General features: G+C 42.6%; 1 protein-coding gene across 5 annotated transcripts in view; it reads left to right on the top strand.

Moving 5' to 3' along the window:
- The window catches only part of WWP1 (WW domain containing E3 ubiquitin protein ligase 1), a 159,155-nt gene extending 137,299 nt beyond the window's left edge, over positions 1-21,856 (top strand). For 3 of the 5 annotated variants that reach the window (XM_045003446.1, XM_045003449.1, XM_045003447.1), the window contains exons 21-24: positions 7,413-7,517; positions 16,453-16,549; positions 17,091-17,163; positions 19,427-21,855. In XM_045003446.1, coding sequence (XP_044859381.1) covers positions 7,413-7,517; positions 16,453-16,549; positions 17,091-17,163; positions 19,427-19,526 — 375 coding nt within the window. In that variant the 3' untranslated portion in view covers positions 19,527-21,855. Of the gene's footprint in view, positions 1-7,412; positions 7,518-16,452; positions 16,550-17,090; positions 17,164-19,426 lie in introns of all 5 variants that reach the window. The other 2 variants (XM_045003448.1, XM_045003450.1) reach the window with 2 other exon arrangements.
- Positions 21,857-24,307: the final 2,451 nt, after the last annotated feature.

Here is a 24,307-nt window from a genome sequence, read left to right as displayed (position 1 = left end):
TGGATGGCAGGAGAGAGATCACTTGATCATTGCCTGTTAGGTTCACTCCCTCAGGGGCACCTGGCATTGGCCACTGTCGGTAGACAGATACTGGGCTAGATGGACCTTTGGTCTGACCCGGTACGGCCTTTCTTATGTTCTTATGCTACCCAGGTATAGCTTTGGACTCACCTATTGTGGAATGCACATGAGCAATCACTTGAAGAAGAAAAGACAGTTACCTTTTCCATAACTGGTGTTCTTTGAGATGTGTTGCTCATGTCCATTCTGCATCCGCCCTCTTTCCCCACTGTTGGAGTTTTCCAGCAAGAAGGAATGGGGGTGGGGGAAGCGCGCAGCGCCCCTTATACCGTGCCATGGTGGCGCCACTTCAGGGGTCGCTAAGGGAGCTCCCCTATGGGTACTGCTAAGGGGAAAAACTTCTGGTACCAGTGCATGTGGCGAGCATGCACATCTACTGTGGAATGGACATGAGCAACACATCTCGAAGGTAACTGTCTTTTCCTAACAGAAAAGGTAACTGTCTTCTCCTTCTTATTACCTGTGGCTAGAGTCAGAGATCTATGTGGTTCTTCACAATCTCTCGCTATCTTGTAGTGTTTTTTCTAGTTGTATATAATTAGTTAGTATCCTTAGTATTAGTTAGATTTAGTATTAGACTTATGTAAGTATTTACCTCACCAGGGTTTAAACATTGTCCATCATGGAGGGGACAAAGATCCTCAACAAAGATCCCCCATGTGGTGGTTGCTGTGCTTGGGTGAGGCCCACGTCAAGGAGCAGTGTTCAATTTGTAGATTGTTCACACAACGGACTCAGGTGGCTAGGGACCTTTGCCTAAAGCAGTACCTGCTTGAACAGGCCATACAGCCTGCTTCAGTTCCAAGGTCCTCATCACTTCGGAGTTAGCCTTTGGGTTCTGTCATTTCGTGCTCTGGGGCTAGTGCCTCTCCTAAGAGACAGAGGAGCTGTTCCCTGTTGAGTGCACCAAGGAAAAGGTTGCATAAGACCACTCGAGACCACTCCAGGTCTCATGAGGACTTTTCTCGTCTCCAGAGAGAGCATGAAGTGGTACGGTGCTAGCACTGTCGCGTCAGATGGCACAGGTGTCTCTAACCATTCTCCAGTACTACTCAGGGTTCTCAGAGACCCTGCATCGTCCACTCCAGTTCAGGCCCTGGGATGTCTGTTGAGTCTGGTGCCAATGATGGCTATGCCAACACCAGCTGTTTCCACACTGGTGGCAACGGACCTCTGCTGTTTTTCCATCCTGACACCTGTTGGTCCAGGACTTTGCGAGGGCTACATCATTTATAGTGCTGTTGGCTGGGTGGGCTGCTTAACCCTTGTGTCTGTCTGCACCACACCCCAGTATTCTCCTTCCACAGTTTGTGGAAGTGGGGTGGGTGTTGGCCTTGGCATAAGGGATTTCCTTGGGACTGAGAAACTCGATGGCACCACTGCATTCAGCCTCGCCAATGTTACCGTGGCAGCGCACTGTTCTCCACTTTGGCACTGTTAGCTACTTTGGTACCTGGCTCCGGGAACAATGGGGGGCATAGTGAGTGCCAGTGCTACCATTTCTGCCACTGGCGCCAGTCCCCCCTTCATTTTGGGCAACGGATAAATCAGATTCATTACTTGTCCCCTCAGGACTAGCTCCACCTTTATCCCTGGAAACCCGAGGCTCCTCAGTGTTGAGATCGTGATCTTCCTCCTCCCACTCTCCATCATCGGGGGCCATTTATGGAGCACCCTGGATATCAAGATTGTCACTCACCTTGCAATCAGGACAGGGGGCCCTGGCCTGGTGCCTACTGTTCACCAATGCTGTCCTTATGCCCAGGGGCTTCCATGGAATCTGTCACAGAGTTTGCACTCTTCATCTTGTTCTAAGGTGAGATCACCAGGCAGGTCAGTGGTGGGGACTGATGATCCACCGTAGGCTAAGGTACCCAGTGAGTCTTCTTCCTGTGGGGCTGATGGAGTTGTCCTTTCCACTTCCAAATGTTGAGGAGCAGGATTTGGCTTTGGCACAATTAACCACCTCTTCATCATCCTCAGACGATTCAGCAGTGCCTGGTTCTTCCTCTTTCAGTGCCTGAGGATTTCAAGGCCTACCAGGACCTGTTGCAACTTGTCTGTGGGCATTCAGACAGAGTTTCTGAAGGAGAATATCCATAAGTTATTGGATATCCTGCAGCTGTCAGCTCCTTGGAGAATGTCCCTTCCTATTAATGATGCACTCCTAGAGCCTTCAAAGGTTCTTTGTAGCATTGTGGTCTCAGTACTGCATACTGCGAAGCTGTGGTGGAAACTCTGTTTTGTCCTGATGCAGGGATTTGAAGGCTTTTACTCCCATCTGGTCCCAAATTCTGTGATTGTAATTATGGTGAATGATAGAGACCAGCAGGGCAAATTTAAGTCCACACCTAAGGGCAAGGACTCTAAAATGATGGATTTAGTGGTTAGGAAGATCTACACCTTCTCCTCCCTGAAAATGCAGATTACAAACCAGCAAGCATTGTCCAAATACAACCTTGTAAATTGGACGATGGTGTTTTAAGTTTGCCGACCAACTGCCCAACACCAGCAGAAAGGTATTTCGGACATCCATCACAGAGGGCAGCTTGGTGGCCAAGACATTGTTGCAATCTGCACAAGACATCGTGGACGCTTCGGGCAGAGTTATGGCCTCTATGGTGACCATGAAGAAGGTGCCCTGATGGCAGAATTCAGGCACTGCTCCTGATGTGCACAATACTATTGAGGATTTGCCCTTTGAAGGCTGGATGCTATTTTCGGACAATGCAGCCGAGACTCTGCATTCCTTCAAGGATTCTAGGTTGCCTTACATCCCTTGGGAGTGTATATACTGGCAGTGCAAAGGCACCACATGGTGGCCAATAGCAGCAGCAATACTGTCAGCAATGCATCTTTGGACAGCCTTTTCCTCCCCCAAGTCAGCAGGAACCCAGAAAGGTGTGTAGGTCCCAGAATAGGAGGCATTTGGATCGGGGTTTGGCCAGTCAACATGCCTTCCCACAGGATCTCCTAAGTGCCCATTTTGACTCCTTTTTTCAGAGTAGTCGTCCAGTCGTCACTCCCTTTACCCCACTTCTGTTCAGGGACAGGTTGGCTGGCTTTTATGGGGATCAATCACAACCAACAGCTGCGTCTTAAGCATTATTAGATCATGCTACGCTATCCCGTTCCTCTCCACTCCTCATTCCCTCCATCCCTCTTCAGGGACACCTCTCACGAGATAGTGCTTGAGCAGGTCCACTCTCTACTGGCTTTGGTGGAGGAAGTTCCTCCAGTACACTGGCATCAGGGTTTCTATTCCCAATACTTTCTGATTCCCAAATCCAAAGGAGAGGTAAGACCCATTCTTGACCTTCACAGTCTCAACAAATATATCAGGTATGTGAGGTTCTGAATGGTCACACTATCAACTGTCCTCCCCACATTGTCTCAGAATCACTGTTTTGCTGCCTTGGACCTTCAGAATGCCTGATTTCATGTGGCAATTTTGTTGAGCCACAAAACATTCCTCCAATTCATTGTGGCGGAGTGCCATTTTCAGTGCATGGTGCTGCCTTTTGTTCACTGACCTCTCCCTGATGGGCTGGGGAGCACATCTGGGGTTGCTGAAAGTTCAGGGTCTATGGTCAGAGCAGGAGGCCTCTCTGCATATTAACATACTGGAGCTTCAGGCCATCTGTGAGGCTTGCTGGGCCTTTCTGAACCACATCAGACGTCAGTGGTTCATGTACTTACCAACAATATCACTCTGATATATTATGTTAACAGGCCAGGGGTAACTCACTTCAGGATGCTCTGCCAAGAGGTGATCAGGTTGTGGTAGTTCTGCCTTGAGGAGAGTATCACCCTGATGGCTGATTACTTGCTTGGGGCCCAAAATTATCTCGCAGGAATTTTTCCCTGAATCATGAGTGGTCCCGGAAGATGAGTGTCTTGCAGGTCATCTTTGCAGCTTGGGGCATTCCGACGATCGACGTGTTTGCTACAAGGGACAATAGGAAATGCTGTCCTCCTCAGTCCAGACTCCCTGACCAACACCTTCCATCTCAGTTGGCAGTCGGTTCTTCTGTACCCTTTTCCTCCAATACTGATAATTCCAAAATTCATCCTCAAGCTGAAAGTGGATTGGGACAAGCTTATTCTCATTGTCCGGGCATGGCTGATGCAGTGTTCATTCTCTGACCTTCCCACGCTGTCAGTTCAGCCTCCCGCATCCCTTCCTTGCCATCCAGGCGTCATGTAGAATCATGGTTGCACCTTGCATCTTGCATTCAGCTCCCTGCATCTCACTGGGTGGCTGCTCTGTGGTTGAATGAGGAGGAAGTGTGTTATCAGTGGCCATTCAACAGGTACTACTCAAAAGTAGAAAGCCCTATACCAGAATCACCTATTCTGCAAAAAGAATTGGCCTGCAGAGTTCAGCTGATGCTGACCTCTATCCAGGACATCTTGGAGTACTTGCTGCATCTTTGGTCATCGGGCCTTGCATTTAGCTCAGTGAGTGTGCTCCTAGTGGCGACTTTCAGAATTTCATCCCCCCATTCATGGAAGATCATTTTTTTTCCCAGTGTCATGGTAACAAGATTCTTAAAAGGGCTTCTTTGTCTCCATTCCCTGGTCAAAGAGCCAGTTCCTCTGTGTGAGTGGAGTAGTTGTGACCTGGCTCATGGGGATGCAATTTGTCCACATCCTTTCTGTAGTGGGAGGCCCAAAACTGGACTCAGTATTCCAGATGTGGCCTCACCAGTGCCGAATAGAGGGGAATAATCACTTTCCTCCATCTGCTGGCAATGCTCCTACTAATGCAGCCAATATGCCGTTTGCCTTCTTGGCAACAAGGGCACACTGTTGATTCATATCCAGCTTCTTGTCCACTGTAATCCCCAGGTCCTCTTCTGCAGAGCTGCCGCTTAGCCAGTCAGTCCCCTGCCTGTAGTAGTGCATGGGATTCTTCCGTCCTAAGTGCAGGACTCTGCACTTATCCTTGTGAACCTCATCAGATTTCTTTTGGCCCAATCCTCTAATTTGTCTCGGTCCCCTGTATCCTATCCCTATCCTCCAGCGTATCTACCTCTCCTCCCAGTTTAGTGTCATCTGAGAACTTGCTGAGGGTACAATCCATCCCATCATTCAGATCCTTAATGAAGATGTTGAACAAAACCAGCCCCAGGACAGACCCCTGGGGCACTCCGCTTGATACTGGCTACCATCTAGACATGGAGCAGTTGTTCACTACCCATTGAACCTGACGATCTAGCCAGCTTTCTATCAGAGGGGTAGCCGTGTTCGTCTGGATCTGTAAAAAGTGACAGAGTCCTGTGGCACCTTATAGACTAAGAGACATATTGGAGCATAAGTTTTCATGGGTGAATACCCATTTCGTCAGATGCATGTGGTGGAAATTTCCAGAGGTAGGTATAAATATGCAGGCAAGAATCAGTCTAGAGATAACGAGGTTAGTTCAGTCAGGGAGGATGAGGTCCTCTTCTAGCAGTTGAGGTGTGAACACCAAGGGAGGAGAAACTGCTTTTGTAGTTGGCTAGCCATTCACAGTCTTTGTTTAATCCTGAGCTGATGGTGTCAAATTTGCAAATGAACTGAAGTTCAGCAGTTTCTCTTTGGAGTCTGGTCTTGACCCAGCATGGCTACCTTTAAATCTGCTATCTGTGTACCCAGAAGCCTCCTGCTGCAAGAGAAGCCCAAGAAAGAAACCAACAGAACTCCACTGGCCATCACCTACAGTCCTCAGCTAAAACCTCTCCAACACATCATCAGTGATCTACAACCCATCCTGGACAATGATCCCTCGCTTTCAAAGGCCTTGAGAGGCAGGCCAGACAACCCGCCAACCTTAAGCATATTCTCACCAGCAACCCCACACTGCGCCATAGTAACTAACTCAGGAACCAATCCATGCAACAAACCTCGATGCCAACTCTGCCCACCTATTTACACCAGCGACACCATCACAGGACCTAACCAGATCAGCCACAACATCACCGGTTCATTCACCTGCGCATCCACCAATGTAATATATACCATCATGTGCCAGCAATGTACATCAGCCAAACTGGACAATCTCTACATAAAAGGATAAATGGACACAAGTCAGATATTAGGAATGGCAATATACAAAAACCTGTAGCAGAACAGTTCAACCTCGCTGGACACACAATAGCAGATTTAAAGGTAGCCATTCTGCAGCACAAAAACTTCAGGACCACATGCGTCTGACGAAGTGGGTATTCACCCACGAAAGCTTATGCTCCAATACATCTGTTAGTCTGTAAGGACTCTTTGTCACTTTTAGCCAGCTTTCTATCCCCCTTATAGTCCATTCAGCCAATCCATACTTTTTTAACTTGCTGGCAAGAATACTGTGGGAGACTGTATCAACAGCTTTGCTAAAGTCAAGATATCACGTCCACCGCTTTCCCCATATTCACAGAGCCAGTTATCTTATTAGAAGGCAATCAGGTTGGTCAGGCATGACTTGCCATTGGTGAATCCATGTTGACTGTTCCTGATCATCTTCCTCTCCTCCAAGTACTTCAATATAGATTCCTTGAGGACCAGCTCCATGATTTTTCCAGGGACTGAGGTGAGGCTGACTGATCTGTAGTTCCCCAGATTCTCTTTCTTCCCATTTTTAAAGATGGGCACTATATTTGCCTTTTTCCCATCGTCCAGGACCTCCCCCAATTGTCATATGTTTTCAAAGATAATGGCCAATGGCTCTGCAATCACATCATCCAACTCCCTCAGCACCCTCAGATGCATTAGATCCAGCCTCATGGACTTGTGCATGTCCAGCTTTTCTAAATAGTCCTTAACCTGTCATTTCACCACTGAGTGCTGCTCATCTCCTCCCCATACTGTGCTGTCCAGTGCAGCAGTCTGGGAGCTGACCTTGTCTGTGAAGACCGAGGCAAAAAAAGTATTGAATACTTCAGCTTTTTCCACATCATCTGTCACTAGGTTGGCTCCCCCATTCAGTAAGAGTCCCACACTTTCCCTGACCACCTTCTTGTTGCTAACATACCTGAACACTATAGGCTTCCATTGAATTTAGTGATAGTATTATGTGCTGAACAGCTCACAGGATTGAGCCCCCAGTGAGTGTACTCTTCAGAGCACTTAACAAACAAGAACTAATAAAGCCTTATGGTGCCCTATGAGGTAAGTAAAGGGTAGAGAAGCATTGGATTAGAATGCAGGAGTTCTTGGTTCTGTATTCAGACCAAGCCCTTTGTCTCTTCTTCATTGTGCAGATGTCTTTTATCTAGAGTACATAATCATTAAAAGTTAGTACAGTGCATCTATAATGATATGATGGAACAGTAGTCAAATGGTTGTTTATTTTCCAGGTTATGCTCTGTGGCATGCAAGAGGTTGATTTAGCAGATTGGCAAAGGAACACCGTTTATCGTCATTATACAAGAACTAGCAAGCAGATCGTATGGTTCTGGCAGGTATGATGCTCATAAAATTTTATTTTCCTGTTCTCTTTTAGATAAAAGCCATGGAAACAGCTATATTCTTGTTCAAACCTGTTCAAAACTCTTGCCTTTTTTATTATTGTTAGAAAAGGAATAAATATTGTCAGAGACTTTCTTAAGTATCAGAGGGGTAGCCGTGTTAGTCTGGTTCTGTAGAAGCAGCAAAGAATCCTGTGGCACCTTATAGACTAACAGACGTCTTGCAGCATGAGCTTTCGTGGGTGAATACCCACTTCTTCGGATGCAAGCTTGCATCCGAAGAAGTGGGTATTCACCCACGAAAGCTCATGCTGCAAGACGTCTTTGCTCATGCTGCAAGACAGGATTCTTTGCTGCTTCTACAGAGACTTTCTTGATATCCTATTCTAATGTATTAATCTCCGTTTTAGACTATTTTACGTCTGGTATGTGCATGAGTTTTTTTTAAACCTCTAATAATTTCTGTCTGATTCTCTACTTTAGATAGTAGTTTTATGGCTGGGATGAAGGAACATAAGCTGTGTCCAGGCTTCCAGTTTTCAGTTCCTCCCCCTCCCAACCATCCCTCAGTATTGAAAGAGGGACTACTAGTTACTTTTATAAATTGTTTGGGGAATTATCCACATAGCTTTTTGAGGTTAATAGTTTGTTCTTATTTTCTGTATTATATGTTACTTTTTAGGTTTTATTGCTACACTGTAGTAAAAACTGAAGATCTTGTATGTTTAGGATTAGTTAACAGTAGTCTTCATTAAATGTCTGCATTTAACAGGCCAATGTATCTGACAGTTACTTCCTATGTTAAGAATAGGATAAACTGTGTTGGTTTTTTTAGATTGTGGTAATTGTTGAAAAATATTGACATTTGTAATCATGACTGCTGTAAAGTTATGTTCAGGTTTGTGCCTGTCTTAGAATGTGAAGAAAAGAGAAATATCCTATACTCTCCAAAAATTTACCCAGAATTCACCCAGAAGATTAAAAAACAGCAGTCTCAGCCAATATATTTTCTATTGTGTTATATATCATGTTGGCTTAGTGATCTGCTTAAGAATGTTATGTTAAGCCAGCAGGAAAAGTCAGACATCCCCAATCCTTTAAGACTGATTTGAAATATTTAGAGTGATCCAAGGGCCGGTGATTCATCTGCTACAAATTTGTGAATTTACAAGAAACTAAGTATTGAAAGATTCCTAGCAAATGGTGAAATAACTGAATAGTGTTTCAACATTTACAGAGCACTGATATCTTTCAGTTGCACATGTCTCTAAGAAAGTCAAGATTAAAGTAATACCTATGCCATCTGACTCTCACAAGAAAAAAAAAGTACTTTTACTTTATCCCCCTCCTAAGTCATAAAGGCTTCTTGGCTTGGATTCTCCAGTCTGCTAAGGCCACTTTGTATCATGTAAGCCTTAACGTGACCAGAGATGGCCTGCAGAGAATTCTCCTTCTGCCGGAGAACTTTCCATTGGGAGGAAAGGTGGTGGAAGTGCTTCTACCATCTTCTACACCAGCTGTACCCCATCTTTCCTTCTCTGGTCATAATAGGTGATAGGAAGCATGTTGGGACATTCTGTGGACATGGGAGAGGTAGAAGGGGCATGGTGGACTGAAGCTCCACTACACCTGATCCTTCATTGTTGTGACAATTCTAAGGGACCGTATGCCAGTAGTGTCAGAGAAAGCTTCTCCTGTGGAGATCTAACTTGTTAGAGATTGGTGGGTAAAGATTATGTAGGTGCAACTGCATCATAGCAACCCACCTCTTGACTGCAGTTGAGCTTCATGCAGGCAGAGTGGAGAATTTTCACCATTATGATTTAGACTTTAACAAGTAGCCCAGTTTGGGATGGTCTATAAACTACGTTTAGTTAATATGTGGCCTTCAGCACTACACATGTTCAGTGTTTTCATAGCAGAAGCCTTCATAGCTCCAATAAGAATGGGGGAAGATGTATTGAGTTCTCCCTTGGCAAGACAGGTAAGGAATCTTCTGTCTTTGGACCCTGAGGAGGAGAGACCTGTTGGCCTGGACTTTACAGGCTAGTGTTAGAAAAGGGGAGTATGGGGGCTATATTTCAGGAATGGGGGTAAAGCTGTTTAACAAGAGGAAAAAATGGTCAGTGAAAAAATAAGAAGTTGGGGTAAAAGGAGAGGCAATTCTGAAGGGGAAGTTGATGGTGGGGAGAAAAATAAAAAGCAAGGTTAGAAAAGTAAAAATGTCTGGAAAAGAGGGTGAAGATGAAGTAAAAATGATTGTTATGGGGAGGGGAATCTAAAGAAATAAAAAATTGAGTTATAACACTAAGACAAGGAAGGCTAGATCAAAATACAGAAGGAAAGGAAGAAAAGTGAAATATAAGAATAGGGAATGAAGGAAAAACAAAACCAAATAGTAAGCTCCTTATTTTATTGAACGTTTGTAAGTAAAAGGTTATGATAAAAGTATTATGTAAAACACATTCCTAATTTGGAATTAATGGCCTTGTGATCATGGCCTCATGACTCAGGAGGTACACCCATTAACAATTCAAATTCTTAGTCTCTGCTTTTTACATTCTCACCCATCAGAGAAGGGGCTCTGGGATCATTTGCTAGACTCAGAAGCTCCCAGGCTTTGCTCAGGATGGTAACTCATGCAAAGGAACCCAGGAGATGAAGACTGTGCCTTAGCTGCAAAGAAGGCATAATGCCCTCTGCAGCAGGATCATCTTCACTGTTGGGAGAGCAGGCAACCATCAAATTTGCAGTCCTCACTGTGTCACCAGGGAGGATGATCAGCTGATGTAGGAAGCAGTGCTGAGGGTGGAGTCCAACCTCCCAAGTCACATGCACGTAAAGGATGCAGGGGAACCCTTTTTTGGACTCTAGCTGGACTCTTGTGAGAGAGGCTGCTCATCTGAGCATGTGAAGAGGAATACCATTGGCTTCTTGCCACACTGTCCACAACTCCCATTAGCATTACACACTCTTCCTATATTTGAATGATTGATTATTTTTGAAAACTCATGGAAGAGGAGAGAGATTCCGGACTGGAAGAGGGAAAATATAGTGCCAACCTATAAAAAAGGGGAGTAAGGACAACTCAAGGAATTACAAACCAGTCAGCTTAACTTCAGTACCCCGAAAGCAAATGGAGCAAATAATCAAGCAATCAGTTTGCAAACACCTAGAAGATAATAAAGTAATAATTACCATCAACATCAATTTGTCAGGAACAAATACTGTCAAACCAACCTAATAGCTTTCTTTGACATGGTAACAAACCTTGTGGATGTGGGGAAGCAGTAGATGTGGTATATCTTGACTTTAATAAGGCTTTTGGTACTATCTCGCATGACCTTCTCATAAACAAACTAGGGAAATATAGCCTAGAAGGAGCTAGGTGGGTGCCTAACTGGTTGGAAAATAATTCCCAGAGAGTAGTTATTAGTGGTTCACAGTTAAGTTGGAAGGTTATATCAATTGGGGTCCTGCAGGGATCAGTCCTGGGTCTGGTTCTGTTCAATATCTTTGTAAAGTGCTTTTTGAGATAGGGTTAAAATTCAAAATGATCTGGACAAACTGGAGAAATGGTCTGAAGTAAATAGGATGAAATTCAATAAGGACAAATGCAAAATACTCCACTTAGGAAGGAACAATCATTTACACACACACAAAATGGGAAATGACTGTGTAGGACAGAGTATTGCGGAAAGGGTTATAGTGGATTGCAAGTTAAATGAGTCAACAGTGTAACTCTATTGCAAAAAAAAGTGAATATCATTCTAGGATGTATCAGCAAGAGTGTTGTAAGCAAGACACAAGAAATAATTCTTCCACTCTCCTGGACTTTGATAAGAGTACCTGGAGTACTGTGTCCAGTTTTGGGCACCAAATTTCAGGAAAGATGTGGACAAATTGGAGAAAGTCCAGAGGGGGAGGAACAAAAATGATTAAAGATCTAGAAAACATTTGTTCAGTCTGGAGAAGAGAAGACTGAGGGAGGACATAAGCTTTCAAGTATGTAAAAGGTTATTACAGGGAGGAGGGTGAAAAAATCTTCTCCTTAACCTCTAAGGGTAGGACAAGAAGCAATGGGCTTAAATTGAAGCAAGGGAGGTTTAGGTCAGGCATTAAGATAAATTTCCCAATTGTTTGGGTAGTTAAGCACTGGAACAAATTGTCTAGGGAGGTTGTGTAAAAACAGGTTAGACAAACACTTATCAGGCAAGGTCTAGTTATTAGTCCAGTGCTGAGTGCAGGGGACTGCACTACTGAGATCCCTTCCAGTCCTACACTCCTATGATTATTTTTCACTGCTGGTCGTCTCCAACATATGCATTCTCTTTATGATCGCAACACAGCTTTTGGGTAGCTCATCAAACCACTAGGGAGCTGATCTAGAAGAGCCCTTATCCCCAAGCTCTTTTAAGAATCATAGAATATCAGGGTTGGAAGGGACCTCAAGAGGTCATCTAGTCCAGCCCCCTGCTCAAAGCAGGACCAACCCCCAACTATTATTTTTTTTTGGATCCCTCAAGGGTTGAACTTACAACCTTGGGTTTAGTAGGCCAATGCTCAAACCATTGAGCTATCCCTTCTCCCAGTATTAGAACTTTTAAACTCTGAGAAAGAGCGGAACCTTGAAGGAAGAGTGAGGCTTCTCAGCAATGCTAAGGTGGAGAATGCCTTTCTGAGAGTGGGCTCCTCTTTCTGCTCCAGATTAGGCAGTTTTGTATTAAGCACTCTAGCACCCTTCAATACCAGACTCTTCTGACAACAAAAAGAAAAAGTCTCCAAAGACATGGCTCGTCAAAGCCAAGGAAGAACAAGGCATTATTCCTGTCCATCAGGACATTAATGAAATTTGTTGACAGAAATATTGGGATCAAACAGACACCAAAATCACCCTTCCTTAAGTCATGCATAAGACTATAAATATAAACTTATAAAGGAACACCATGAATCTTGGAGTCTTGCTTCATATTGCCCCGCTATACCTTTGCCTAGCAGCAGTGGGACAGCAGTATCCTTTTGGATCCAAGCAGAAGAAAGCTATAGAAATAATTTAAGAAAATAAATTGTTACTAATTAACTAAATTAATAAATGATTCTCTTAAAAAAGGTAGTATGGGGAAATAAAGTGTTAGATGTACCGCTCACAGCCTTGCCCACTGCACTAGCGTGACCAGGGACAGCTGCCAGTGAGCCTGGTGCTTGCCCTAATGGGCGGGGCTGGAGGTGGGGTTAGGGGCGGTACAGCCACACTGGAGGAACTGCTGGCATGGGGTGCTGGCTCCTTGGGGTTGCTTTCGCCACTGCAGTTCCTGGTAGAGCCTGCAGCTCCGCATATACCAATTTATTTCCGCGGATATAAATTTTCTATCCGTGCAGAGCTCTATTGAGCACCACTGTGCACTTATCAGAGATTTTCACTGAGCTGTAAATTAACTATGACTTTTTCTGACTAGTTAGTTAATTTAGAATCCAGCAACATATACACGTAGTTCGAATATGCATTATTTTGCATTTATCATGATAGAGTTTCATATGCTGTCATGCTGCAAAGTCTACCTACCTTTGTCTCTCTAGAATTCTTCTCATCTATAATTGGTCTTCAGTGACCTATATAATTTTATTTAATCTGCAAATATTGCCACTTCACTGTTCAAGTCAATAAAAATGTAATAGATGTTCTCCATCTGCAATAGCTGTTCATGACAAAGTTCAAAATGTGCAATTTGATGAGATATTTAGCATGAGAAATATGCTCGATCTCTCATGCAAGGTAGCCATTTCTGGTAGAGATAACCTCAGCCAGGAGGGTGTCTGAGCTCAAGACCCTGACTTCAGAGCTCCCTTACACTGTGTTCCATATGGGCAAGGTCTAGCTTAGGCCTCACCCGGCTTTCCTCCTGAAACTTGTTTCCCAGTTTCACATCAACCAGCACTTGAAGAAGGAAAAACGGTTACTCACCTTCTCGTAACTTCTAGTTGTTCTTCTAAATATGTTGTTCACGTCCAGTCCAATACCCACCGTCCTACCTCTCTGTTGGAGTAGCTGGCAAGGAGGAACTGAGGGGGTGGTTGGTTGGTAGAGCTCTATATTGAGCGCCATGAAGGCGTGACTCGAGGAGGTGCCCAGTCCAACCGAACAGATGCTGCTAGGGGAAAAGTTTTCTAGCTGTCGTGCACACATGCATGCACTTGATTGGAATGGACATGAACAACACATCTCAAAGAACAACAGTTATGAGAAGGTAACCGTTTTTTCAGCAGGTCAAAGACAGTGTAGATATCCCTTTCAGCCCAATTCCCTGTGTATCACATGCCTTCAGAACCACCTAAATTGACATGTAGATTCCAGAAGAGAGAACCATCCACTACCAAAATGACCACTACTCAGCTTTCCTCGTCAAGTGGGCATCCGTTTTTATTTTTGGTTGAGGGTCAAGAACTCTGCCGCTATCAGGACCTAAAGCTGTATTATTTTGCTCACTCTCTCCCACCGTTTGGGGATCATCTCTCCCATTTCCGATCCTCATGTGAGCAGATTTCTTCAGACAGATGGGATTTGGAAGTCTTAACATGGGGCTATTCTATCCACATCACCTCCATTCCCCTGTCCCTTTTCAGGGTCCCATCTCTCAAACATTGTCAGTCTGAGACAGGAAGTTCTATCCCTTCTTCACATAGGAGCCATAAAACAAGTATCTGCCCAGCACCAAGGGAAGGGGTTCTATTCCAAATACTTTCTGGTTCCCAAAAAAGAAGGACAGATAGAGACCCATTTTAGGTCTCAGGCCATTAAACATATTCATAAAAACACAAAAGTTCAGGATAGTGACAATCGCAGATATAATACCATCTCTAAATCTTGGGGACATGTTTGCGTTGACCTTCAGGATGCCTATTTTCATATCACAATCTATCCATTTCACAAGAGGTTTCTGCACTTTGCGGTCAGCCAGGAACATTTTCAATATCAAATGCTCCCCTTTTGGACTCTCTACTGCCCCCAGAATCTTTATGAAAGTTCTGGCAGTGGTAGCTACTCAGCTACAATGGTTAGGTATAATCTTCTTCCCCTATCTCAATAATTGGTCCTCAAGGTTTGCTCACACAGCTACGTTCTTTCCTCAGTGAAGAAAGCTATGACCCTATTTGACAAGTTAGAACTTCAACAAAGAGAAGCTCGCTTTGACACCATTTCAGCAAATAAAGTTTATAGGAACCACCTTAGATGCAACATCATCCACAGCTTTCCTTCTGCTACACAGATTCATGACACTAGTGAATCTGAACTCGCAGGTCCAAATGAGCCCACAAATAGCCAGAACTGTTTTACAGCTCCTAAGTCATGTGGCAGCCTGCACCTTTGGCACGCTTCATTCCAGTATGCACTTACATTGCATCCAGGGATGGTTGAGAACTGTTTACACTCCCCAGCAAACAGAACAAATTAGTGTTGATCTGTTGCCAGATACTAGAGTTGTTTAATAGGTGGAAAGATCCAAAGAAGGTCTGTATTTAATTCCTCTTCATTCCACATCCCCTCATTGCCACCATCGTATCCGATGCATCTCTTGTATGGTGGGGAACTTGTCTTTGGCTATATGTACACTTACGGCAACGTGTAGAGTGCAGACGCTGCATGACCAGCTAGCACCGGTATAAATAGCAGTGTAGATGGTGAAGCACTGCCTAGACAAAGTACAGACACACCAGAATCTTAAGGTATATACCATGCATAGCTGTCTACATGGCCAAGCAGTGTCTGCCACATTACACTATTGTTTTTAGCAGCATACTGTCCCACTACCTGAGTCTTTCCCTGCCACAGTGAAAGACTCTGGCAGCGGGGAAAGGCCTTGGAAGGAAGGAGGCAATAAGGAAAGCCTCTGGCAATGGGAAGGAATCAGGGAAAGTTTCCTTTCATTGTCACATGTAGATACACACTGCTTTTCAGTGCTCCATGTAGCTACATGTACCCTACATTCTGTCACAAGTGGAGACAATGCTTTTGAATGCATACCATACGAGGCAAATGGACTGCCAAGAGTCCATTCTCCATATCAACCTCCTGGAACTCAGGCCAGTCAGAGTTGCCTGCAGCTGTTTCCTTCCTATGGTCAAGAGTCAATCTGTCAAATCATGACAGAGTCAACATGTACAATATGTATCATCAAGGAGAACCAAGAGCCACCCTTTGGGAAGAAGCAATATAACTATGGAATTGGTGCATAGCTCATCAGATTTTCATTTTGCCTCATGTTTAACAAGTTTGTAGAACACCATAGCCAATAGTTCGAGCAGATACTTCTGCCAGGACCACAAGTAGAAAATCAACAACCTGATTCTCAAGTATACATTCCTCACATTAGGTTTTTCAGAAATAGATCTGTTTGCTACCACCATCAACGGAAAAAGTTGAAAGTTCTGCTCAGGAGGATGTCTAGGCCATCAGTCCCAGGCAGATTCTTTCCTCATGTCTAAGGCTGCGATTTTTTCAGGGAGGTCACAGAAGTCATCTGACTTTCTGGGACTTCTTTGCCTGCAGGCACCGCCCCTACATCTCCCATTGGCTGCAGTTCCCAATGGGAGCTGCGGAGCCAGTGCTCAGGACAGAGATTTTTTTAAAACGTGGTATACATTGATCTAATGTATTAGCCTGTCTACTCACAGATGTTGCCAGCCTTCAGTGCATAGTAGTGATGTGATACTTTTGGGCCTGCAATCCAGAATCAGTGCCTTTGTGTTTGCCACCATATTACTGTGCAAGATTGTATATAATTCACTGTATGTTATTCTCTTCAGGTTTGTTATGGAATCGCAGCTTTCCACGTATCTTGTTCCGACATGTTTTGTATGATTTTTCTCTAGCCATATTAGCATAGTAATATTCAATTTTGTTTTAAAGTAATTCTGAATTTCTGTTTCCTAGTTTGTAAAAGACACAGACAATGAGGTTCGCATGCGACTGCTGCAGTTTGTCACTGGTACTTGTCGATTACCACTGGGAGGTTTTGCTGAGCTCATGGGTAAATATAATGCCCCTGAAGTATGCTGTTGCGTCTCGGTGCCTCTCAGGCGGGCACGGACAGAGCCCAACAATCAATGTGATTGGTAGCAAAGTCATTTATTTCTCTCCAGCATGCTCTTATATACAATTATGGCAAGCAATCAAGCAGTTGCTAATTGGTTAATAAGATACACACAGGCACAGCTATAACTTCATAGGGCAATTATCATCCTGTACAACTTTCTGATTTATTATCCTGTTTACTGCCTACTGGCAGATGAGAACCAGCCCAAGGCCAGCTTCGCACTACACAGTTCACAGCCTAATTAGCCCGTCCTTGAAGTCTAAACACTTCGGCTTCTCATATACCCATCTGCCAAGTTCCCACAGTATGCTATTGCAATCTATAGGTATTATGTTTATTCTGAACAAGTGGAAATCTTTTGCTCATTTCTTAATCCTACATTTCATCTAGCATTAGCATACATTAATAAATTTGCTACATTATTACTGGTTTAAAAACAACATTTAATTTAATCTCCTATGTTTTCTTGATTCAGGAAGTAACGGTCCTCAAAAATTCTGCATTGAAAAAGTTGGCAAGGAAACCTGGTTACCGAGAAGTCATACTTGGTAAGTTTTAATATTGAAACAGTGAATAAATGTAAGCTAACTTTGTATCTGTTCTTCTTCATGAATGTAGTTTAAGACCATCTGTCTTGCACCTATGGAATACAGTAACAGTTGATTCAATTGTAAGCTAATTTGGGTTACTTGCCCCAACCTACAATTTTTGTCCCTGACTACCATCTATTGCTTGATTTAGAATGGCTGGGCTAGTGATTTTCCCACTACTGAAAATGTCTCTATTTTCCCTTGTTGTTAATTTCAGTTTTGTATTCTATTTGTATTTATATTGTTTTTATTTTGAATAGTTTCAGATACTTTAGAGTTGTAAGATAAAACCCCTTATTTTACATATATATACACAGACACTCTCTCTCTCTGTCACACACACACACACACACACACACACACACACAATTTTTGCTTCAAAGAGCAAGTCATTGTTTCTGCTACACAGCTAAGTTAGCATTGGAGTCAATTGTCATGTGATATTTCATCACAGTGTAACTTTTTAAAAATATGTGTGCAAAATGCCACCAAGACCCTTATAAAGTGATTGGAACCCCCACAAACATTCAGAACTTCAGATAGCATCCTAGAATCTGAATGCCTATCCAAATGGCTCTCTTCAGTCTCCACTACCCTACCCCATGCGGACCCAGGCTCCCTGTACCTGTTATACTTCTGTGGTGGAGAGAGTGACTGTGGGCAGCCAGTAAGACTGTTTCTTCTTCTGGCATCTTGGTGGGAGCATATACAGCTTTTTCTGTCATTTGTTGCGAGGCTCCCCCATCCTATTATTTTTCCCTGTGTGGTGTTATTTCTTTGAATGGGTCTTTGCGGAATTTGAAGTTGTTTCCTCCCTGCTTGTGGTATCCAACAGGGTCCCTGTAGTATAGCAGAAGAAGCAGTCTTAGCATTGCCAGCAACAGTTTCTAATGGTCAGAGGTGAGAATTTCAGGAGAAGAAATGTTTCCAGGTGCAACTACATGGAATAGAGGAGGAAAATATGGGGCTTTCTCACTCATGCCAGAATTATTAACAGATCTATCAAATGAAGAAGACATCAGCTTTTCATAACAGATGTTTTAAATGGATCTATTAGAGTCCCTCTATAGTCTTCCCTTTTTCTTCTCTAAAGGTTCAAGGAAGGCTGGAAGAGTAAGGCCATGTCTACACTATGAAGACAATGGGGTATTATCACAGTGCTTTAACTATGCCATCATAACCCTATAGTGTAGATGCAGCCTACAGCAAAAGAAGGGTTTTATCAGTTACTGTAGGAACATCACCTTCCTGAGCAATGGTAGCTAGGCCAACAGAAGAATGCTCCTGTTGATTTAGCTGCATCTACACCAGAGGCTAGGTTGGCATAGCTATGGCACTTGGAATTTTCAGTGTAGACTAAACCTTAGACTCATCCATTTTACTGTTCAGACTTGATTATCTTAAAATCATTCTCTTATCCATTTTTTAGTGAACCTTCTCCAACCAAAAAATGTGAGAATCCTTCACATAGTCTGCACAAGTTATGTAAATTTCTACTGTACAATAGAAATGGGCATATGGCTGTAATTACACATATTTTCTCATGAGCTTTTCTATATGTTATGCTATATGAAATTGGAAGCATTTGATCAGATTATAGTTTCTCCATTGAAAGAAAATTAGAGTGACATGAGGATTAGCTAACAGTTTAACTTCAGACATGGCAAAACGATTGAATAAAAGCAGCTTCTAGATACTTTTAATTCTACAATAAAGCAATGTGTATAGTTTAGCTTTCAAAGAACCCTCCTGTGACTAAATAAATCACCCCTTTCAGGAAGAATGGTTCACATGAGTGTATACTGTGCTCTGAATATACGCAAAGAAACTTTCATTAACCAAACTGGAGTTGTATGCACTTGAACCACATACACTTTATGAAGGTCAAGATAATTTTTGGGGAAATATAATCATTGCATCTGTAGGGGGTTTTCATCAAGTATCCAAAAGCACTTAAAATGAATAATCCCTAGTAAAGCAGAGTGTGTAAGTGACTTGCCCAATATTACACAGTCAGTGAGAGCCAAACTCCTGATTCCCATTCCTGTGTTCTGACCCATAGATCAGAGTATGTAAAACTTCTGTCTGTAACTGTTTAGTTTTGCAATATTCTTAAAAGCAAAAGTGTAATTACACAAAATATTCTAAATGGGATTTAGACAAATTTATAAAACTTTTCTTTTTCCTCCTCTTCCCCCATCCCCTCTTCTGTTTTGTTCAGTTTCAATCGTTTGGATCTGCCTCCATATAAAAGCTATGAACAGCTGAAAGAGAAGCTGCTCTTCGCAATTGAAGAAACAGAGGGATTTGGTCAAGAGTAGAAGTGGCTTCTTGTCAAAGAGGATATATTGCATTATTAAAATGCCCAGCCAACTAAAATTGCACACTTAGTTGTATATAAGCTGTTTGTTCTGTACAGTTATGTTTCTGGAACTCTAAAGTATAAATGTTCTCCGTTCTTCCACAGAGATATGCAAAACAGTTCAGCTGTGTCTAGTTTATTTATTGCCCCTTCAAAAGACTGACCTGGAAAAAACAAACAAACCATAAATTCTGAAAGCAGCCAAATGACTTTATTTAAAAATATATTAAATATATATATATATAAAAAAATATATACACAGACACACTCTCTCTCTCCCTCCCCCGCTCCCCCTGTAGTGGGCTCTAGTTTTATAGAGCTATAAGTGTATGAAACATAGCAGTCATTCTAAAGGACCTGGGGATTTGCTTTATCTTGGCTTTATTATACAGAAAAATGTGCAAATTGCTCTGTTTTCTCACTTTATGCAACATCTCCAAGATTGTTTTATTGCATGGCTGTTCTAAAAGGTGTTAAAAGCTTAGGCCAAATGTATCCTAAGTATGTAGAAAAATGCTGCTGGCTTTTTGAGATGACAGAATGCCAAAGTCTGTCAGGTCAGGTTTTTTTTAAATACTTACAATAGCTGATATCCTCACTACTACATTGATGTAACCAAGGTCATGAATAATGCCTTGGTTACTTGCACAGGAGTCATGTACAGTAAGATGAATGTGATTAATGTTAAAAGCAATTGGTGCCACTATTCTGACTTATTGTAGGAACTGAACAGAATATTTTAATTCATGAGCAGCATTGAAATTTGTTTACATAATATCTTGGATTATTACCAAGAGGATGTTGAGTAATCTTTAAAGAATAAAAGAGAAACTCTAACACATTCTCTCTTGGTCTGGTGTCTTACAGGTTTTTTTTGTTGTTGTTTTGTTTATTTTTTTTTGTTACATCTGTGTATTTTAAAATTTCACAAGGTAAACTAATGTAATTTGAGATTTAAGAATACATAAAAGGTAATGTGAATTTTTGCTGCTTTTATGTTCATGTTCAGTTTTGGTTATGGATCTAGAGAACCCAAATGGAATGACAGTTGCATAAGCTTTACACATTAAACTAATAATTTTCTATTAGTATTAAATATTTTCATCCCCTTTAAGTTCATATAAAAATTCAGGTGTACCTGAATTAAATAAGTATACCTAGATCTTGTCATTCTTTTTCATAGGCAAAGTTTTGGGTTTTTTTGTTCTAAATGCACAAGAATATAAAATCTTTTTTTTTCAGTATTGAGGGCATTTTCTGAACTGCAAAGATGTAACAAATTATAGAATCTTATTGATGTGAATTATATTAAATGCTACTTTTAGCAAACTGTGCTTCCTTATTATAGAGTAAGAACATTTTAAAAATTACCATTTGTACCATGCTTTCAATATTCACTGTAAATTCCATTAAATTTAACTTATACAAAATTTTGTACACACATAAAACTGATTTCTTAGAATGTGATTAAAACATTTCTGTAACATATCTATCGTATTGCACTGTTAAAAGCATAAATGCAGAAAAATATTGCTATATCTGTTCTTGTATGTTATCAATATAGCAATTGAATTCTACCAAAATTTTATTTTTCTATATATTGGATTGTGTTATGCTTTGTTATTCAAAATGCACAATTTACTGGGGAGCTGTTAACTTGTAAATGGCTTTGATAAAAGCTGTGATCTGATTGGCTCAATGTACTTCTATCATATATTATTTACTACTCCTACATGCACCAGGACTTTCATCACTTAAGTTACTCTGCCACTCTACACAAAGTAACATGAACTATTATCATGAATTATGTGGTACATTAATAAATCAAAGGTTTGAGTTCACCTAAATTATAAGTGATTTATGTCAATTAAATTGGAGGGAGCTAAACATTATTTCAGAGGCTGGAGAACTAAGTATGTGTGATTTGCCTAAATGACATCTAAAAGAGTTAAGTATAGTAAAGTTGAACCTTATTGATTTCCACTAATGAATGACTGTGTGACCCACTGCAAATTCTGAATCTAATGAATCTGTAAGTGAAGACATCAAAAAGCAAGGACAGCACATCACAAAATGTACCTTGTTCATTATTTTGACAACTGTAGTTATCTCCCAACCCCACAACAATCTTCATCAAAGAAAAGGATAAGTAATGAAGAGACAAGAGAACAAGCCTCAGTCAAGATTACACATAAGAGCGATGATAAGACATCAAGGCCTCCCTTCTCTCATCCTAATATGCTCCATGATAAATTATCATTACAGTGAACAAAGTAAAAAAGGAATAAATAAAACAAATATTGACCCTCTCCAAGAACAATGGCAATTAAAAAATCCTTTATAATAGGAAAACATTTATCAGTAGAGTAGCAGGAACTCGAGTAGCACTGATGCAATACAATCTGCAGGCAGCTTGTAAAGAATAGCTATATCACATGCACCTTTCATTTTGCTTATAGTTCTTAACTGTACTGCATTATGCAGTACATACCACATTGTATTGGGTAGGTGAAGGGAGATGAATTTCTCCTCCTCCTTTTTTTCATTGGGAAATAGGAAGGGAATGGAAGAGGCTGTGAGGGAAGAAGATAAGCTGCCAAGAGATTTCAAGCAGAGGAGAAAGGAAACAGAATGGAGCCAATACCACTTTCTCAGGAGCAGGTTGGTCCTTAGCTGCTGGTCTCTTTCTAATCCCTTTTTTCTCTTCCTGTGAAAATGTTATCAACTTTGCTTCTACCTTTCCTTATCTACCTGCAATCTTCTGTTGGTGCCTGGGTAGCTCTCCTCCTCTCACAGGTCTCTCTGCTCCTTGGTGGGGGGAGGAAGAGACTAGCGGAGCAGGAAGGAAGTATCTGGGCAGCAGGACCATGACCAGCTGGGAGGGCCCAACCAGCAGTAACTGGGAGGAACTTTGTGTATGGGAGGAATTTTGTGTGTACGTAGTCAGGGAGGAGGGAGTGCATGAATAGTATTAGAATGCTTTGATTGAATTGGGGTCATCATCCCTGAAACCTCCAGCATTCTGATCAAGGACTCTCCCACACCTGGGCCCCAAATGACCAACATGTGGAATACTTCAAGTGCTTGTTCATGTCTATTCTGTATTTAGGTGTGTGTGCTCACCACATGCACTGGTGCCAGAAGTTTTTCCCTTGGTGGTATCCGTAGGGGACCGGCCCTGGCACCTTCTGGAGTGGCACGCATATGCTGCGGTAGAAGGGGCATTGCCGACTCCCCCGACCCTCAGTTCCTTCTTGCTGCCAGTGACGGTGCTGGAACGTCTGCTATTTTTGCTAGCCTTTTTCGTTTTGCTCAGCGTTTCAAACTTTTCTTGTAAAAAGTTGTACATAGTTAACAGTTTCCCTTAGTGTGTTAGTGTTTTATTTGGTTGGTCCCGAATGGGACTAGCTCAGTGGTTTGAGCATTAGCCTGCTAAACCCAGGGTTGTGACTTCAATCCTTGAGGGGGCCATTTAGGGAACGGGTAAAAAAGGATAGAGGTCATTGCAGTGGTGCTTGACTTCACCTGCACCAGAGCTTTCCTGCCACAGGAGAGATTCCAGATGATGGTGGACCTCATCACAGGGGTCTCTGCATTTCCTCTAATTACAGCTCAGGTATGTCTGTGTTTGCTGGGCCACATGGCAGCATGTGCATACATCGTCCGCTATGCAAGTCAGAATGTGACCCTTGCAGCAGGGGCTGGTGACGGTCTATTCCCAGTCCAGAGATCACCTGGACAAAGTCGTTACTGTCCCACTGGTGATGCTTACCTCCCTGAAATAGTGGACCGACCCCAAGGTTGTCCTGGAAGGAGTTCCATTTAACAGCCTGCGCCACTCAGTGGAACTGATATCGGATGCTTCGGACATTGGCTGCGGAGCGCATCTAGGCGAGCTACAGACCCAAGGGATGTGGTCTCCGGAGGAGATGATGTTGCACATAAATGTCAAGGATTTCAAGGCAATACGTTTGGCCTGCGGGGTCTTCCTACCACACCTGTCAGGCAAGGTGGTGAGTGTGTTGATGGACAATTCAGCCTCAATGTTCTACATCAACAGACAAGGGGGAGCACACTCGTCGGCTCTCTGGCAAGAGGCTCTCCGATTGTGGGATTTTTTCATCAAGCATGAGAGTCACCTGGAGACATGTCACCTCCCTGGCATCAGGAACAAGCTGGCAGATCGCCTCAGCAGGTCCATTTTCTCTCACCACGAGTGATCACTCCATCCGGAGTTAGCCTGAGCACTCTTCCAGAGGTGGGGAACTCCCCAAGTGGACCTGTTTGCCACCAGACAGAACAGGAAATGTCATCAGTTCTGTTCCCTGCAGAGTCTGGGCAAGGGCTCTCTCTCAGACACTTTCCTCCCGTCATGGTCGGGGGGTCTGATGTACACGTTGCCGCCTGTCCTGCTCATCAGCAGAGTCCTGTCAAAGATCAAGAGAGACAAGGCCCAAGTTATCATGATCGCCCCAGTGCAACTTACAAATGTAGATTTTTTTTGTTACATAACTGCACTCCAAAACAAAACAAAGTAAAACTTTAGAGCCTACAAGTCCACTCAGTCCTACTTCTTGTTCAGCCAATTGCTAAGACAAACAAGTTTGTGTACATTTACAGGAGATAATGCTGCCCTCTTCTTATTTACAATGTCACTAGAAAGTAAGAAAGAACAGGCATTTGCATCGCACTTTTTGTAGCCGGCATTGCAAGGTATTTACACTGCAGATATGCTAAACA

Source organism: Mauremys mutica, chromosome 2 (genome assembly GCF_020497125.1).
Source record: "Mauremys mutica isolate MM-2020 ecotype Southern chromosome 2, ASM2049712v1, whole genome shotgun sequence".
In the NCBI taxonomy this organism is placed as follows: domain Eukaryota; kingdom Metazoa; phylum Chordata; order Testudines; family Geoemydidae; genus Mauremys; species Mauremys mutica.
The sequence above is the reverse complement of the archived record's forward strand: the minus strand, read 5'-3'. Positions and strand labels throughout refer to the sequence as shown.